Source organism: Dendrobates tinctorius, unplaced genomic scaffold (genome assembly GCF_039654945.1).
Source record: "Dendrobates tinctorius isolate UK_male_01 unplaced genomic scaffold, ASM3965494v1 ptg000443l, whole genome shotgun sequence".
Lineage (NCBI taxonomy): Eukaryota > Metazoa > Chordata > Amphibia > Anura > Dendrobatidae > Dendrobates > Dendrobates tinctorius.
The window spans coordinates 273,888-291,367 of record NW_027362106.1 but is presented as its reverse complement, the minus strand read 5'-3'; the positions used below and the strand labels follow the sequence as shown (position 1 = coordinate 291,367).

The following is a 17,480-nucleotide window of genomic DNA, read 5'->3' as shown; positions in this document are numbered from 1 at the left end:
CACTGTTTTCTCATTGAGCCTATGATAGTCTACACAAAACCGTGTAGTCCCATCCTTCTTGGGCACTAACACTACGGGGGATGCCCAGGGACTATCTGACTCTTCAATGACCCCTAAACGCAGCATCACTTGTATCTCTTGTCGCATCCCCTCTCGTACAGACTCAGGGACGCGGAAGGGGTTTTGTCGTAGGGTGGTCTGATCCTGGGTCTCAACCTTGTGTTGTGCCAGGCGAGTGTACCCCGGTCTCTCTGAAAACATCCTCTGTCGCAGCCTCAACAACGCCTCCGCCTGCTGTCTCTCCCGAGGGCCTAGGTCTTCACAAGTGTACCTGGTCCCATGTTTTAGACTGAGTCCTTTCCCCTAAGACATCCGGCAAGGGAAGTCCGGCTAAATCCTCTGTCAAGCTGACCTCAACAAGGCCATCCCTGATTACCCAGTTCAGGTGAATCCTGGCAGTGGGTAGTCGATTTATAGCTCCCCCTGCTACACGGATTGCCACTGTCCGGTCTGTCTTCTCTTGGTCCCGGGCAAGATGAGGCTTCACAAGGGTCAAAAGTTGCCCCGGAATCTCTTAGTCCCTGCATACGTTTCCCATTAACCCACACGACCTGTCGATGCTGTTGTCGATTATCTGCCCGGGCTGCCTGCACGGGGTCTACTTCATGCAGCACTTCCTCCATCTCTTCCACCCCTTGGTTAGTCGTAGCCCCCAATGCCGGGTCAGCTTTGCCTTGGTAGCAGTGTACAGCAGCCCGGCTGAAGGTAGCTGTTCCCGCCTTTGGCCACTGGGTATGCTGAGTCTGGTTGGGGCATTGTCTTTGCAGGTGGCCCAGCTGACGACAGGTGTGGCATCGCGCCCCAGGGGGACTGTGGTAGGCCGGGTTTCTAGCTGGTCCCCCTACAATCTTCGGTGGTTTGGGGCCCTCCAGGTCCATGGGCGGGCCCCTAGTGACCACCTTTGATCCGGACAACTGCGGCCTCCTGGCATCATCATGTTCATCGGCCAGACGAGCGGCTTCCTCAAGAGTCGTTGGCCGCCTGTCCCGAAGCCATTCCTGTGTCTCGGGGTTTAGTCCATTAAAGAATTGTTCTAACAGGAAGAGCTGGAGGACGTCCTCCTTAGTGGTTGCTTGGCTCCCTTGTACCCACTGTAGCAGTGACCACCGTAATTTACAGGCCCATTCAGCGTGGGTATCGGTTACGTGTTTTATAAGTCCGCGGAACTTTGGCGTTAGGCCTCTGGTGTCAGCGCATACCGGGCCAAGATCACTTCTTTGATCCGGTCATAGTCCATACAGTCCTCATCAGGTACCGTGCGATAGGCGTCCGCTGCCCGGTCTGTCAGCTTGCTGGCCAGAATCTGAACCCGTTCCTCCGGCTTCACTTGATGAAGGGCACACTGCCGCTCAAAGTCCTGCAGAAAGCCATCAATGTCTTCCTCTGCCTCCCCCAACTGTCGGAAGGCATTATACTGGATCTTTTTGTGGCTTACTGTTGAAGGTACCTGGTCGAAGGCCAGAGCTCCCCCTGCTCGCTGACTCTCCTCTCCGCTCTGCCATCTCCATCTTGGCCAGCTCCACTTTGGTCCGCTCTGCCATCTCCATCTTGGCTAGCTCTATCCTGGTCCGCTCGGCCATCTTTTCCTTCAGATCAGTACGCACATCAGCCATCACCTCTTGTATGATCTCTACCGCAGGGTTTGGGCCATAGAACACCAGTCTGTTCTTTACCTCCCTCTGGAATTCGGTCACCTCCACATTCACATCGGGGGCGCTGCACTGTCGTGTTCCATGATGGCTGCTATCAAATCCGCTTTTGTTTTGTTGCTGGCGATCAACCCTCGGGCTTAAACCAGATCTTTTAATGTAGTCCTCTTTAACTTCTGGTAGTTATTTTCCATTCATTCCTTTCCTCCTGTAGAAGGGGTATCATATCCCGCTGTCTGCCACCAGTGTAACGGGGTCTACCAAGCTGGAGTACCTCTTTCAGTACCACCCCGTGTTTTCGGAGGTCCGCTCTGCTTTGGCTGGAGTCTGAATGAATGACTCTGGCTGGAATTCCTCTGAGTGCATGGGTGCATATAAAAGATCACTGCTTCTCCACGTATTTCCAGTCTGACAACACTTTACTCACAGGACACAGAATATATCACACAGATACCGAGGGCAGGCCAATAGAAAAGCGGCAGACCAGACATGCATTACAAAAGCCGCAGGTTGCCGGAGCCTGCTGATGTTTACTGTGGGAATTACAAAGGTGGGGGGAGGGCAGACAAAAGGAGAATATCGTGTCCCCTCTGCCCAGGGGCGCAGCCTGTGGGCTGATGCATTAGGGACATGCATCTCACTTAGAACCTATTATACATACATATAACCAGCGGGGTTGAGCGCGGTATCCTCCCTGCATTATTATTCCCCTATGGGTAAGTGGCATGAGCATTATGGATATTGGGTATGATCCCAGAATTGATTGATATATTTCCTTGAGCCTGAAATTGCTTACATTATCTTGGCATTATGTTATATATAGCACCCGGATGTTTTAGGTATAAATATAGAGACATTGTCTCTGGATAAGTTGCACAGCACACATTGGTGTCCAGATTAAGCCCTAATTTTATTTGCAGCACTTGGTTCTATTGCTTGCTGTCACCTTATATGTAGGGATGCTTACCTTGCCCTACACTGGGATTATTCCTTCTATATCTACCTCTACTATGTATTTATAAATGTCTGATATTGTTTTAATATGTGATAATAAAGATCTATTTTTAATCTTTTCTACATTCCATTGTGGTTTATGGTTACTCCACTTTCCTCTTTAATTGCATACATATAACTGCACAACATATTCTGGGTGCTGAGTGGTTCTGTAGCATGTAACAGGGAGTTCTCTCTTTTTAAGCATTTCCATTGGTGCTTCGGTTTCTAGTCTCTTGGGGTGCTCCAGTAACTGATTGTGACTCTGTCTTGTGTCTGCAGGAGAGATGCCACAGGCTGATCATCTGGTGTTCATGGTTCATGGTATTGGCCCGGTGTGTGATCTGCGCTTTAGGAGTATCATTGAATGTGGTGAGTGCTCCTCAACCTTTTTTTTTCTGAGCACTGGAGTCCTTATCTAATCTTGCTTACTTGGCTTTTAGGGTACGGTTACACTAAGCGATGCACCAGCGATCCCGACAACGATATGGATCGCTGGTGCATCGCTAAGTGGTCGCTAGTGAGCTGCCACACAGGCAGATCTCACCAGCGACATCGCAGGGGTCGGAGGTCGCTACTTACCTGTCAGACGCGACGATCCTGACGTCCTCCGTCCGCATCCACGCGTCGCTCGTCGGCACAGCATGAAGTGCCCGACGAGAAACGGTCCAGGACGTTCTCGCGCGATCAGCGACAGACAGCGGGGGAGCCGGTCGGAGGTAAGTATCAGACATAGCGATATCGTTAGCAATATCGCTACTACGTCACAAAGCCAGTGACGTTACAGCGATATTGCTAGCGATATCGCTATGTGTAACAGGCCCTTTAGTTTTGTTACAATGTCGCAATGTAGACAATCCTCTGTGAGTTCTAAAGGCCCCGTCACACACAGCGATCTCGCTAGCGAGATTGCTGATTTTGTGACGCCACAGCAATCTCGCCAGCGAGATCGCTGTGTGTGACGGGGATGAGCGAACCCCCCCGCCGGTTATCGCTGATCGTGCACTATCGTCCTGGGCCATTTTTTTCATCGTTGCTCTCCCACTGGCCAGCGCGCATCACTGTGTGTGGCAGCGGGAGCCAACGATCAGTGAGGCTCCCAGCGCTCTAAGCAGACGCTGGGAGCTGGTATCTAAGGTAAATATCGGGTTACTAAGCGGCGCGCGTCACTTAGTTACCCGATGTGTACCTTAGAAACCTGCCAGCTCGCAGCTCTCGGTGCGAGCACTCAGGTTTCTAAGGTACACATCGGGTAACTAAGTGACGCGCGCCGCTTAGTAACCCGATAGTAACCCGATATTTACCTTAGATACCAGCGTCCTCGCTGGTGCTGATCTCTGGTGAAGCTGCCTGTTTGGCAGCTCACCAGTGATCATGTAGCGATGCACCAGCGATCCTGACAAGGTCTGGATCGCTGGTGCATCTTTAAGTGTAACGGTACCCTAAGGCCTTGTGCCCACGATCCGGAAGTAGCAGCGCTTTAGACGCAGCGCATGTTCGCTGCTTCCAAAGCGCTGCCATCTATTGAACTCATGGAAATCCGGATGTGTTCACTGAACCATGCAGATTTACCGCAACCAGTACATTCTATCATTGAGATTTCTTGTTGCGGAGGCTAGTATCCCCGCAAGAGAAATTGACATGCTGAGGTTTGGAAAAACGTGCCACATTAGTCTCTGTGGGCGTCTGTGGATGCATAGAGGTCTTGGGATTTTTTGACATCTTATCCACTATGCTGTCACAGCTGGCCACTGTGCGTGTGATGCTGCATAAATACGCAGCCTCAAACCCGAAGCAGTTACTGATCGTGGGCACATGCCCTAACTGTCCATACTCTTGCACTGATACTCTGTAACAATGTATCAGGTGTGTGAGCACATCCAGGTCAAGACGGGCTCTTGGTACCCTGAAGTTAGTCATGAAGGTCTCTATGGAGCTGTTGAAGTGGTGAAGTGTAAAACACAACTGGCTTGATTCATTAAGACTGGCTTTGTACAACCTAGGATTGTGCAAACGTTTTATAGATTGTAAGCTTGCGAGCAGGGCCCTCACTCCTCTTGGTATCTGTTATGATCTATGTGATTATTGTTATGCTGTAATGTCTATTGTCTGTACAAGTCCCCTCTATAATGTAAAGTGCTGCGGAATATGTCGGCGCTATAGAAATAAAATTATTATTATTATTATTACTACTACGACATTTGAAAGGCTTTTGCACCACAATCAATTAGAATCTCCAAACATCTTTACACTGTATTTAATATTTTTAGGGAGCCACAAGTTCAGGATTCTGAGGGTCTGAACAATGGCACCCAAACATGAAGGCGCTAAGGCCCCTCTAGCATCTCCTCTTCTCACTCCATGTGTTGGAGGACTTGTGACTTGGCTGCGGTGGTTCTTCGTTCTGTGGTCTGACCCCCACAATCATGAGATCATGGCATATTTCAGCAGTAATGTGGAGAGGAGTGAAGGAAGGCGAGGAGTTGTGTATATTCAGTGTTTCCTCTTCTTTTTGGGCAGTCGATGATTTTAGGTCAGTGTCTCTGAAATTGCTGCAGTCTCATTTTAAAAAGTCTCTGGATGAGGGCAAGGTGAATCGTGTGGAGTTTCTGCCAGTCCATTGGCACAGTGCCCTGCATGGAGATGCTACTGGAGTGGACAGGTCAGTAGTATTAGTTTATTCTGCTCATACCGTGTCTTTTTATGAGCACACAGTTGAGATGACCTCTGTGGGAACATAAACCCTAAGGTTAAAGGATCTTAGCCACCACCCTATTGTATTCCTGTATCTACAGAGGATCTCCCCACATAGGTCTCTGCCTCTGAGTCATGGTGGCCGCTGTTGAGTCTTGGCCATTTTCTAGTTTTGATTACCTCTAGTATGCGCTACATTTAGCTGCAGGAATTGGGGCTGAAAGGGGATGTGCTGGCCTTTCCTGATTGACCTCTTGTCCTCTCAATTGATATGCTCAGTCAGTCTCTGTCTTCTTGCACAGACACATCAAGAATATCACGCTGCCCAGTATTGGACGTCTGAGACACTTCACCAACGAGACACTGCTGGATGTCCTGTTCTACAACAGTCCCACCTACTGCCAGACCATCGTGGACAAAGTCAGTCTGGAGGTCAACCGGCTGTATGAGCTCTTCATGAGCCGCAACCCAGACTTCATGGGTGGAGTGTCTGTCGCTGGGCACAGTTTAGGTACGATCCCTTTCCGATGACTGTTAATTATCAATTCTATTGCATACTCCTCTATATCGCAAATTCCCATTGTGGAAAATACACAAGATTTGCAATAAATGCTTTATAGATGAACAATTCACCTTCTGACATGTGCATATAGTGGGAACAGGATGTTTGATGGCAATTGCTGCTTTCCTGCCCTGTGTGCGCCCCCCCCCCGGCATGAGGGCGCCGAGCCCTGTGTGCTTGCACAGGTCCTCCACCTTGCATCTGCAGACCCAAATAGCTGAGGTGATGGCACTTCTACTTCAATACAAGGAATGAACGGCTCAACTGCCGTTTTAAACCGGCTGCATCTCCTGGACTGGAGGGTGGAAATAACACTTTCCGTCCATATCAAGAAATCATTCCTAAAAAACTTGGGTCCATATATTGATCCTATTAGCCCTCTCAGCACCTTCTATCCAAGATTCTGCCAGCAGCTTGTCTACAACATATACAAAATAGTACAAAAAGCCACACCATGTAAAAAAAAGTTGAATTACTTTTTTTCAATAAGATTAATTTACATAATACTGATTACAAAGAGATACCACAGAAAATATAATTGCATACAATAAATGTAGCATATGGTCACGACTCTATTGTCAGATGTCCCAGGACCAGGGGCTCCTTTCTTGTCCTTGACACTAAGAGGCACTGTAGCTCGCGCTGCTCCCTGGGATTACATCTGATGTTGAAGATGCCGGGGCCATGTACCTTGCCTTAGTTCCTGAATCCACCCTCAGTCTGTACCCTTCCCCCACCCAGGAAAGAGGGGAGTAGTAGTATACCGTAGTACACCAGCCAGACTAGCAAAGTAGAACGAACAGGTGTGACGAAAAATACCAAACATACAAAAATAATCAAAAACAAATATAATCACATGTAAGAGAGAAATGCATCGGGGAGTGGAGGAAGTGGGTTAAACTAAAGTAGGAGAAGAAAGGGAAGTATAATACATTCACAACTTAGCAACAATCACCGATAAATCCACCAGGAGAAATCAGACGCTGCGGTCTCCTGGCTCTTTTCTGTCACGATAAACCTGTAACACGTAACTATTTTCTGAATTGGCCCTAATCATTGCAGCCAAATTCAGATATAAAATGGTGAAATATTTCCTGACTGTATCATTGGTCATCCAGGAATCTACCCCAGCATTGTATCAAGAAATAAGATGAATTCCTCCTCTCAAAGTGCTAAAAAATAGGATTGCTGAAGTAGAGGCACAAGGAGTCCCAACAGCCACCCCGGTCTTTTGGAAGAATCAGTTGTGTGACATTGTTTGCCCCCCTTTCTGACTTCTTATTCTTTTGCATGTTTGCCACATTTTAAATGTTTCAGATCACCAAACAAATATAAATATTAGAGAAAGATAGCACAAGTAATCACAAAAAGCAGTTTTTAAATAAAGGCCTTTATTATTAAGGGAAAAAGAAATCCAAACATATAAGGGCCTATTTGAAAAAGTGATTGCCCCCTATCTATAATAATAAATGACCTAAGCAGCTTCCGGTTGTAACAACTTCCGTCCAGTTGTAACCGGTGACGTCACCGCACACCTCTTGCCATGTTAACCCTCAACACACCACTCCTCAACACACACACTCCTCTCACCTTTCACCATCTCCACTCACGTCCACTCACTCTTTCACTCCACATACGACCCTTTCTCTCACTCCGTCTCTCATACTCACGCCGTCATCGCCGCTGATCCACGATCCCCGACATCTTCTTCCGCCGGCGCCATCCTGGATCCAGACGTCCTCCACGCCGGCGACATGTTCTTGCGGCGACGCCATTTTGGATCGGCGAAATCCCGCGATAGTCAAGATGGCGTCGCCGCAAGAACATGTCGCCGGGGTGGAGGACGTCGGGATCCAAAATGGCGTCGGCGAAATCTCGCGAGATTTCGCCGACGCCATTTTGGATCCCGACGGCATCCACGCCGGCGACATGTTCCTGCAGCGACGCTATTTTGGATCGGCGAAATCCCGCGATACTCAAGATGGCGTCGCCGCCGCAAGTACCTAATAACTGGTTGGCCACCCTTAGCAGCAACAGCTGCAATCAAGTGTTGGCAATAACTGGCAATAAGTCTCTTGCAATGCTCTGGAGGACGTTTTGGCCACTCATCTTAGCAGAATTGTTATAATTCAGCCACATTGGAGGGTTTTTGAGCATGAACTGTCTTTTTAAGTTTATGCCACAGTTTCTCGGTAAGAATAAGGTCAGGACATTGACTAGGCCACTCCAAAGTCTTAATTTTGTTTTTCTTAAGCCATTGTGAGGCAGTAGGGGGAAAAACATACAAGGGCCGATTGTGTATCCCCTATAATGCGCATAGAAACATATTGAACCCGCTGGAGTGCGTTTGATTACAGCAACGCCTGTGTTTACAATGCAGAATTAAAGTGAATGTGGATTTAGTCAAACTATTTGACCAAGTCAGTTTGTAGCAAAACCCGACACAGGCTTTTATTTTTGGAGAGGATTGGTAGTGGGGCAAATCTCCCTCCACCTTGGGTTTCGGGAGAGGCTCTATGTCCACGATTCCCATTTAAACTCTGTGTTGGTTTGGGTGTGGCTGTGGTTTGTTTGCAAGCTGCAGAGCAGGAGCTCTATGCAGTACTGGCCTGTGTGAGGTTAACACAGAGCCAAGGACAACAGGGCCTCTGACGCACCCAAGGGTGAGACGGCATACTGTCACCCACGGCAACAGAGTGCCATGTGGTCTATATTTGGATGACCCGGCTGCGATCCGGATTGTAAAGCTGCCTTTCACACTGTGAGTTTTTTTGGATAATGAATGCTTTATTGGGTCACTGCCTGTTAAATTGCACTGTGTGAATACAACCGCACTACACCATTCAGAGGTGGATTTGCTGGTGTGTTAGGTTATGCAGCAGGACAATGATCCAGAGTACGCTTGAGGTCACGAACAGATGGCTGGACTTTCTGCTTCATGATTTTTTGGTAGATAGCAGAATTCATGGTTCCATTTACCACAGCAAGTCTTCCAGGTCTTGAAGCAGCAAACAGCCCCAGACCATCACACTACCACCACCATATTTACTGTTGATATGATGTTCATTTTCTGAAATGCTGTGTTACTTGTACGCCTGATGTAATGGTACATATACCTTCCAAAAAGTCCAACTTTTCTCTTCGCCACGACAGCACCCACTGAGAGGGGATCTGCCCCTAGGAACAGGAAACAGAGATAAAAGGGGCGGTCCCCCTCACTCCCTCAGGTTGTTTCCTGTTCCTAAGGGAATCTGTGGAGAGAAGGTCGCAAGTGGATACCTGAGATGTGATGCCGCCTGAGCGGTCTAAGCAGGAACAGCAGGGGCTCCAGCGCCAGATGCAGCATTGAGGGACTCCTGTATTAAGCTCCCCCCTCAGTTGGAAGGAAAAGTGAAAGGCCGCCCTGGCTCACAAGGAGAGCGCAGTTCGGCAGGATGGGTCGGTACTTACTGCGAGGAGGAGAGCAGGGTGCAGACATCGGCCGCTCTGCTTCCCCCGAAGATTACAGCTGGGTCCGGCGGTGGGAGCCGCATCTTGTACTGCAGCACCTGTTTTGTGAAGCGCTGGGCCGGTCTGATTCCGGTCCCCAGGCGGCGTGCAGCAAGGAGCCGTCACGCGCATGTGCAGATGCCCAAGAGAGCGCTCTCACCCGGAAGTGCTGGCTTTAACTTCCGGGGGTACCGGGGAGGCAGGAGAGTCTGGGCGCCTGTACAGAGCGGCTAAGCTGCGCAGGCGCGCAGAGCAGGAACGCAGGACCCAGAAGTGATGATGGCACTTCGGGTGAAGATTCAGAGAGAGAAAAAAAAATGGTGGATTCCGTCGCTAATGGGGGAAGCTGCATAAAAGCATCGGCTAGAGGCTTACCGGTGTACAGCGATGTCATCCCCAAATGACCCCGCTATGCACCCACTTAAGGAAGTGGTGGTGTCTACGCACAGCAGCAGAAAAAGCTGCAGTGGACACTCCAGACAGAGCGGTTCCACGGACAAAAGTAGAAAAGACAAAAAGTCGAGTCACTCCACATCTCAGCCTGTGCCTCCGCAACCGGTACCATGTTGACAAGCTTCACTGGGTGAGTGTTACTAATCACACCTATTAAGCTGACAGCTACTTTCTTTCTATATACCACTTCAGGCTAAAAAGACCCTAAAGTCTTAGGCTCAGCAAGATGCTTTGGAGTCTGAAATCAAGGGACTGTTATCCAACATGTTCTAGTATAGGTTCTGACAGACCAAAGGGGAAAAGGGTTTTACTCCCCCTTTTTTCTGGCCTCTAAGCCAGATGGCTCTTATAGGACCATCATTAATTTGATCAGCCATAAAACTTTTGTTTCCCAGGTGCTTCATGGCAGTCCTGGATCTCAAGGATGCATATTATCATCTCCCAATACATGTTTTGCATCGACAATACCTCCAAGTGGTGGTCGCGTTAGAAGGTCAAGTCGGTCATCTTCGGTTTGCGGCGATGCCCTTCGTTTTGTCCATGGCGCCCCGGGTCTTCACCAAATTAATGCTGGAGGTGATGTCGCACTTACAGTTAAAGGACGCTTTAATAGTCCCATACCTGGACGATCTTCTGGTGCTAGGAAACTCCGCCTTCCAATATGAGCAGCGGCTGATTGATGTAATTTCATCTTTGCAGGCTTTGGGTTGGTTGATCAACTGGATCAAATCCAGGTTGCTCCCGATAACCTGCCAGACGTTCCTGGGTCTTCATCTGGACTCTAAGTCAGAAATGCCTCCTTCCGAAAGCGAAAAAATTAACAATAGTTAATAAAGTGCGTTCAGCAGTTGACAACCCTAGAATGACCCTGAGGGAGGGTATGTCACTTCTTGGCTCCCTTACATCATGTATTCCTGCAGTACAGTGGGCCCAGTTCCATACTAGACAGTTACAGCGGGCCATCCTACAAGAGGATGACAGGCTGCAGGGACAGTTGGAGGGAGGAATATTCCTATCGACTGAGGTAGTTAGATCCCTGGCTTGGTGGCTAGATCCAAACTACCTCTCGGCAGGAGTTTCGTGGGTAGTAAGATCCTCAAAAATAATTTCTACAGACACTAGTCCTTTCGGGTGGGGAGCACATTTAGGGGAAATCATAGTTCAGGGACAGTGGTCCATGAGTGAAGCAGATGACTCTTCAAATTTGAGGGAGTTAAAAGCTATTTATCACGTCATACGTAAATTTCTTCCAGAGCTGCGAGGAACTCATACAAGAGTTCTATCGGACAACATCACCGCGGTAGCATATTTAAATCATCAATGAGGAACACTATCAGGAACTCTGATGTCTACTGCAGACCGAACCCTAAGAATGACCGAAAAACATCCCTTGTCCCTATCAGCTCTGCACGTCAGGGGAGTAGACAACTCCAGAGCAGACTTTCTCAGTCGCCATACCCTGCATCAAGGGGAATGGGTGCTCAGCCATCGCATTTTCAAGAAGATAACGTACATTTGGGGCATGCCAGAAATAGACCTTTTTGCTACAAGAAGCAACAGGCAGGTCGAAAGGTTCGCTTCGCTATACAGAGCGGACCATCCAGATATATTCGACTCCCTTCAGTCCCAATGGGCCTTTCATCAGACTTATGTCTTTCCCACGATAATTCTGCCGACAGTCATCAGAAAAATAAGGCAGGAAGGAGGGAGAGTGATCCTGATAGCCTTCTTTTGGCCCTAGAGGCCATGGTTTTCATGGCCCAGAGCCATGTCAGTCTCCGACCCGTGGATCCTCCCTTGGGATCAGGACCAGCTCTCTCAAGGGCCCTTCTATCATCCTCAGGTGAAGGGCCTACGTCTGTCGGCATAGAACTTGAGAGGCAGTTACTGAGACTAAGGGGATTCTCGGAGAATTTAATTGATACCCTCCTGCACAGTAGGAAAAAGTCCACGATCAGAATTTACACCAAAGTGTGGAGAAAATTTCTTGGTTTCCATTCAGGGGCCCTTTCTAATGAGGTACTTATCCCTGCTATCTTAGTCCTAACTCACGACCTCTCTGCAGGAATTCTATCAGTAAACACCTTGAAGGTTCAAATATTGGCTCTGGGAGCCTTGTATAGTTACAATGATGCTGGGGACAGATGGGTAGCTTGGATTGTTTCAGCGTGTCAGCGAGCGGACCCAGTACATATTGCTCAGATACCACCTTGGGATCTCAACCTAGTTCTAGATGCATTGACAGGTGCCCCATTTGAATCATTACACTCAGCCTCAATAAAGTACGTGTCATTAAAGACGGCCATATTAGTGGCCTTAGTATCAGCAAGAAGAGTGAGTGATATCCAGGCCTTGTCGGTAGATCCCCCTTTCTGTCAGTATTCTACGACAGGATAGTGTTGAAAACGCTCTTCTTACGGTGTCTGCTATCTCAGGAGATTTATCTTCCCTCCTTTTATGATAACCCGACGACACCGGAGGAGGAAAGATTTCACACCTTAGACGTGAAGAGAGCTGTCTTAGCCTATTTAGATAGGAATAGACCCTGGAGGCAGAGCAGGGCTCTCTTTGTGTCCTTTCAGGGCCACAGGAAGGGGTCTGGAATCACAAAAGGCACACTCTCAATGGATCAGATCAGGGATGCGATTGGTCTGGCATACTCGTCAAAAGGGGAAAACCCGCAGCAGGGTGTGAAAGCACATTCCACACGAGCTATTGCATCCTCCTGGGCTGAAAAAGCAGATGTCCCGATTGACATTATATGTAAGGCCTCAACCTGGTCCTCACCTTCTACCTTGCACAGTCACTACAGGCTTGACTTGTCTTCCTCTGCAGACTTAGTCTTTGAAATACAGGAGGAAGGACAAGAGCATGCGGTAAATTGCATATAAAAATATCGAAACTTTAGTTTAAAAAAAAGTGCTACAGATAATATATATAGGTTATTCATATACTGTATATTATCTGTAGCACTTTTTTTGAATAAAGTTTCGATATTTTTGTATGCAATTTACCGCATGCTTTTGTCCTTCCTCCTGTATTTAACAGCTTATTCTGAGCTTGTGCATCTGGTGCTGGAGTTTGGGTTGCTTTCCCCCATCTCCATTTTGCCATATTATGTTTATGGGGCTTTTGTTGCCAAGGATTTAATCTTTGGTAGATCAATTCTTGACACGGTGGTCCCTCCCAGGTGATTGCCTCTGAAAATCTCTCTGTCGTGCTGTTGTGGCGAAGAGAAAAAAAACGCATTACATACCGGTAATGCTCTTTATAGAGTCCACGACAGCACCCCCTTACTTCTCTCCCTTGGGTTATGGTTGCACACGGTTCACTCCGAATGGTGACGGGCTAGTTGTATGTAGGTAGAGATATACATATATGTATACAGCTGGAGATGTAAATATGTACAATTAACTAAAGCTTGTGTGGCGGTTCCTCTCATTCTCTGTAATCCAACTGAGGGAGCGAGGGGGACCACCCCTTTTATCTCTCTGTAGGTTTGCTGTTCCCTCTCTATGGGTGCTGTCGTGGACTCTATAAAAGAGCATTACCGGTAAGTAATCCGTTTTTTTGTCTTGTAACATAGTAACATAGTAAGGCCGAAAAAAGACATTAGTCCATCCAGTTCAGCCTATAAAATTCTGTCAGAATAAATCCCCACATCTATGTCCTTCTAAAGAACCTAACAATAACTGTAAGATACAATATTGTTACGCTCCAGGAAGACATCCAGGCCTCTCTTGAACCCTTCGACTGAGTTCACCATCACCACCTCCTCAGGCAGGGAATTCCAGATTCTCACTGCCCTAACATTAAAGAATCCTCTTCTATGTTGGTGGAAAAACCTCTCCAGACGCAGAGAATGCCCCCTTTGTGACCGTCACCTTCCTTGGTATAAACAGATCCTCGGAGAGATATTTGTATTGTCCCCTTATATACTTATACATGGTTATTAGATCGCCCCTCTGTCGTCTTTTTTCTAGACTAAATAATCCTAATTTTGCTAATCTCTCTGGGTATTGTTGTTCCCCCATCCCCTTTATTAATTTTGTTGCCCTCCTTTGGACCCGCTCTAGTTCCATTATATCCTTCCTGAGCACCCGTGCCCAAAACTGTACACAGTACTCCATGTGTGGTCTAACCAGGGATTTGTACAGAGGCAGTATAATGCTCTCATCATGTGTATCCAGACCTCTTTTAATGCACCCCATGATCCTGTTTGCCTTGGCAGCCGCTGCCTGGCACTGGCTGCTCCAGGTAAGTTTAACATTAACTAGGATTCCCAAGTCCTTCTCCATGTCATATTTACCCAGAGGTTTCCCGTTCAGTGTGTAATGGTGATATTGATTCCGTCTTCGCATGTGTATAACCTTACATTTATCATTGTTAACCCCTTTGTGACTGGCCAATTTTTTAAATTCTGACCAATGTCACTTTATGTGGTCATAACTCTGGAATGCTTCAACAAATCCCAGTGATTTGGAGACTGTTTTTTCATGGCACATTATAATTTAGGATAGTGGTAAATTTAGATTCTGATATTTTTTATAAATAAACACAAAATATATCAAACTTGACAAATATTTAAAAAAAAGTTGCAATTTTCAAACTTTGAATGATTATCCCTTTAATCCAGATAGTCATACCACAGAAAAACATTAATAAATAACATTTCCCACATGTCTGCTTTACATCAGCACCATTTTTAAAATGCTAATTTATTTTGTTAGACTTTTAGGAGGTTTAAAAATGTAGCAATAATTTTTCATTTTTTCAAGGAAATTTACAAAATTAATTTTTTTGAGGGACCTATCAAGGCTTGAAGTGACTTTGGGGGTGCTATGTATTGGAAACACCAATCATGATACCATTTTAAAAACTGCACCCCCTGACATACTGAAAACTGCGGTCAGGTAGTTTATTAACCCTTCAGGTGATTTTCAGGAATTAATGCAAAGTGGTATAGCTGGAATGAACAAGTGTTTGTTTACCACCTAAATGTCACTAGCTTCTGACCTGGCCGCTGTAGCCAGCAGACTCTAAAGGCCCCGTCTCACTAAGCAATCTCGGTAGCGAGATCGCTGCTGAGTCACAACTTTTGTGACGTAACAGCGATCTCACCAGCGAGATCGCTGTGTGTGACAGCGATCAGCGAGCGGCCCCCCCTGCCGGTATCGCTGATCGCTGCAAGAAACCTCTGGACATTTCTTTGGTCGCTGGTCTCCCGCTGGCCAGCACGCATCGCTGTGTGTGACAGCGGGAGACCAGCGATCAGGTGTAAAAAAATAATAAAAAAAAATAAAAAATATAGTTATTCTCACCTTCCGACGTCCCGTTCAGCCATCCTGCCTCTCTCCATGCTCCGGTCCCAGTGATCCTTTGCACGAATGACCGCGAGACTTTGTTATCCCGCGAGACCGTGACATCTCGCTGTCATTCGTGCAAAGGATCACTGGGACCGGAGCGTGGAGAGAGGCGGGATGGCTAAACGGGACGTCGGAAGGTGAGAATACTATATTTTTTATTTTGATACTATTTTCTACAGCGATAGCCAGCGATGCCGGGCGCTCGGCATCGCTGTGCTGATCGCTGGTGAAGCTGTCTGTGTGACAGCTCACCAGCGATCACATAGCGACTTACCAGCGATCCTGACACCTTGATATCGGTGTCGGGATCGCTGGTGAGTCGCTTAGTGTGACGGGGCCTTAAGGCCGCTATCTGGCCATGAACTGCTATGGCAAACATCAGGACCACACAATCATGATCTCAGTGTGTCAATTAGATTAAAGTGCAAGCCCCCACAATCTATTAACCATTTATTTGATGTAGTCACTTTTGACAGCAGCAACTAAGGGGTTAAACAGATATGGATGGTGCCAACATCGATCATTTGTGATACAGCAAGTTGTCAGATATAGTGGACAGCTGGCAGCTGCTGGATTGTCACCTGTATGGGGAAGATATTCCCTTATATCTCAGTTCAGTAAATATACGTATTGGCTGTCACGAAGGGGTTTAAACCGCATCTGCCACCTTTCAGCCCAAGTTCCCAACTTATCCAGATCCATCTGTAGCAGAATACTCTCTTCTCTTGTATTGACTGCTTTACATAGTTTTGTATCATCTGCAAATATCGATATTTTACTGTGCAAACCTTCTACCAGATCGTTAATAAATATGTTTAAGAAAATAGGTCCCAACACCGACCCCTGCGGTCCCCACTGGTCACAGCGACCCAGTTAGAGAATATACCATTTATAACCCCCCTCTGCTTTCTATCACTAAGGCCGGTTTCACATTAGCGCTTTTTAAGCGCACGCACGGCCGGGGGTAGCTCCGCCCCCGAGCCGGCTCTCTGCCCGGCGTGCCCGCCCCTTGCTTGTAGCGCTGCCTACTAGCGGACAGCGGCGCCTGCGATCGGCGCACCCTATCTTTAGCATAGGGTGCGCAGATCGTGCGCAGGCCGTGCGCTAGTTGCGCTTTGACCTGCGCTGCGCACTTTTGACGGTGCGCCGTGCGAGCCAAAATCCGAAAAGTTTGATTTTGGCGCGCACGGCGCACCGTCAAAAGTGCGCAGCGCAGGTCAAAGCGCAACTAGCGCACGGCCTGCGCACGATCTGCGCACCTTATGCTAAAGATAGGGTGCGCCGATCGCAGGCGCCGCTGTCCGCTAGTAGGCGGCGCTACAAGCAAGGGGCGGGCACGCCGGGCAGAGAGCCGGCTCGGGGGCGGAGCTACCCCCGGCCGTGCGTGCGCTTAAAAAGCGCTAATGTGAAACCGGCCTAAGCCAGTTACTTACCCATTTACACACATTTTCCCCCAGACCCGGCATTCTCATTCTGTGTACCAACCTCTTGTGTGGCACGGGATCAATCGCTTTGGAAAAATCAAGATATACCACGTCCAATGACTCACCTTGGTCCAGTCTATAGCTTACCTCTTCATAAAAGCTGATTTAGATTGGTGTGACAGGAGCGATTCCTCATAAACCCATGCTGATATGGCGTTAAACAGTTATTCTCATTGAGATAATCCAGAATAACATCCCTCAGAAACCCTTCACATATCTCACCAACAATAGAGGTTAGACTTGCTGGCCTATAATTTCCAGGTTCACTTTTAGAGTCCTTTTTGAATATTGGTACCACATTTGCTGTGCGCCAGTCCTGTAGAACAGACCCCGTCGCTATAGAGTCTCTAAATATAAGAAATAATGGTTTGTCTATTACATTACTTAGCTCTCTTAGTACTTGTGGGTGTATGCCATCCGGACCCGGAGATTTATCTATTTTAATCTTATTTAGCCGGATTTGCACCTCTTCTTGGGTTAGATTGGTGACCCTTAATATAGGGTTTTCTTTGTCTCTCGGCATTTCACCTAGCATTTCATTTTCCACCGTGAATACCGTGGAGAAGGTGTTTAATATATTAGCTTTTTCCTCATCTACAACCTTACTTTCTTCACAATTTTTTAATGGGCCTACACTTTCACTTTTGATTCTTTTACTATTGATATAGTTGAAGAACAGCTTGGGATTAGTGTTAGTCTCCTTAGCAATGTGCTTCTGTTTCCTTTTTGG

The 17,480-nt window shown here is 47.5% G+C and overlaps 1 protein-coding gene across 3 annotated transcripts in view; it reads left to right on the top strand.

The window, feature by feature from the left end:
• SEC23IP (SEC23 interacting protein) overlaps window positions 1-17,480 on the top strand; it is a 335,045-nt gene that overhangs the window by 108,979 nt on the left and 208,586 nt on the right. For all 3 annotated transcript variants that reach the window (XM_073564270.1, XM_073564269.1, XM_073564268.1), the window contains exons 7-9: window positions 2,985-3,074; window positions 5,223-5,364; window positions 5,699-5,907. In XM_073564270.1, the coding sequence (XP_073420371.1) occupies window positions 2,985-3,074; window positions 5,223-5,364; window positions 5,699-5,907 (441 nt within the window). The remainder of the gene's footprint in view (window positions 1-2,984; window positions 3,075-5,222; window positions 5,365-5,698; window positions 5,908-17,480) is intronic.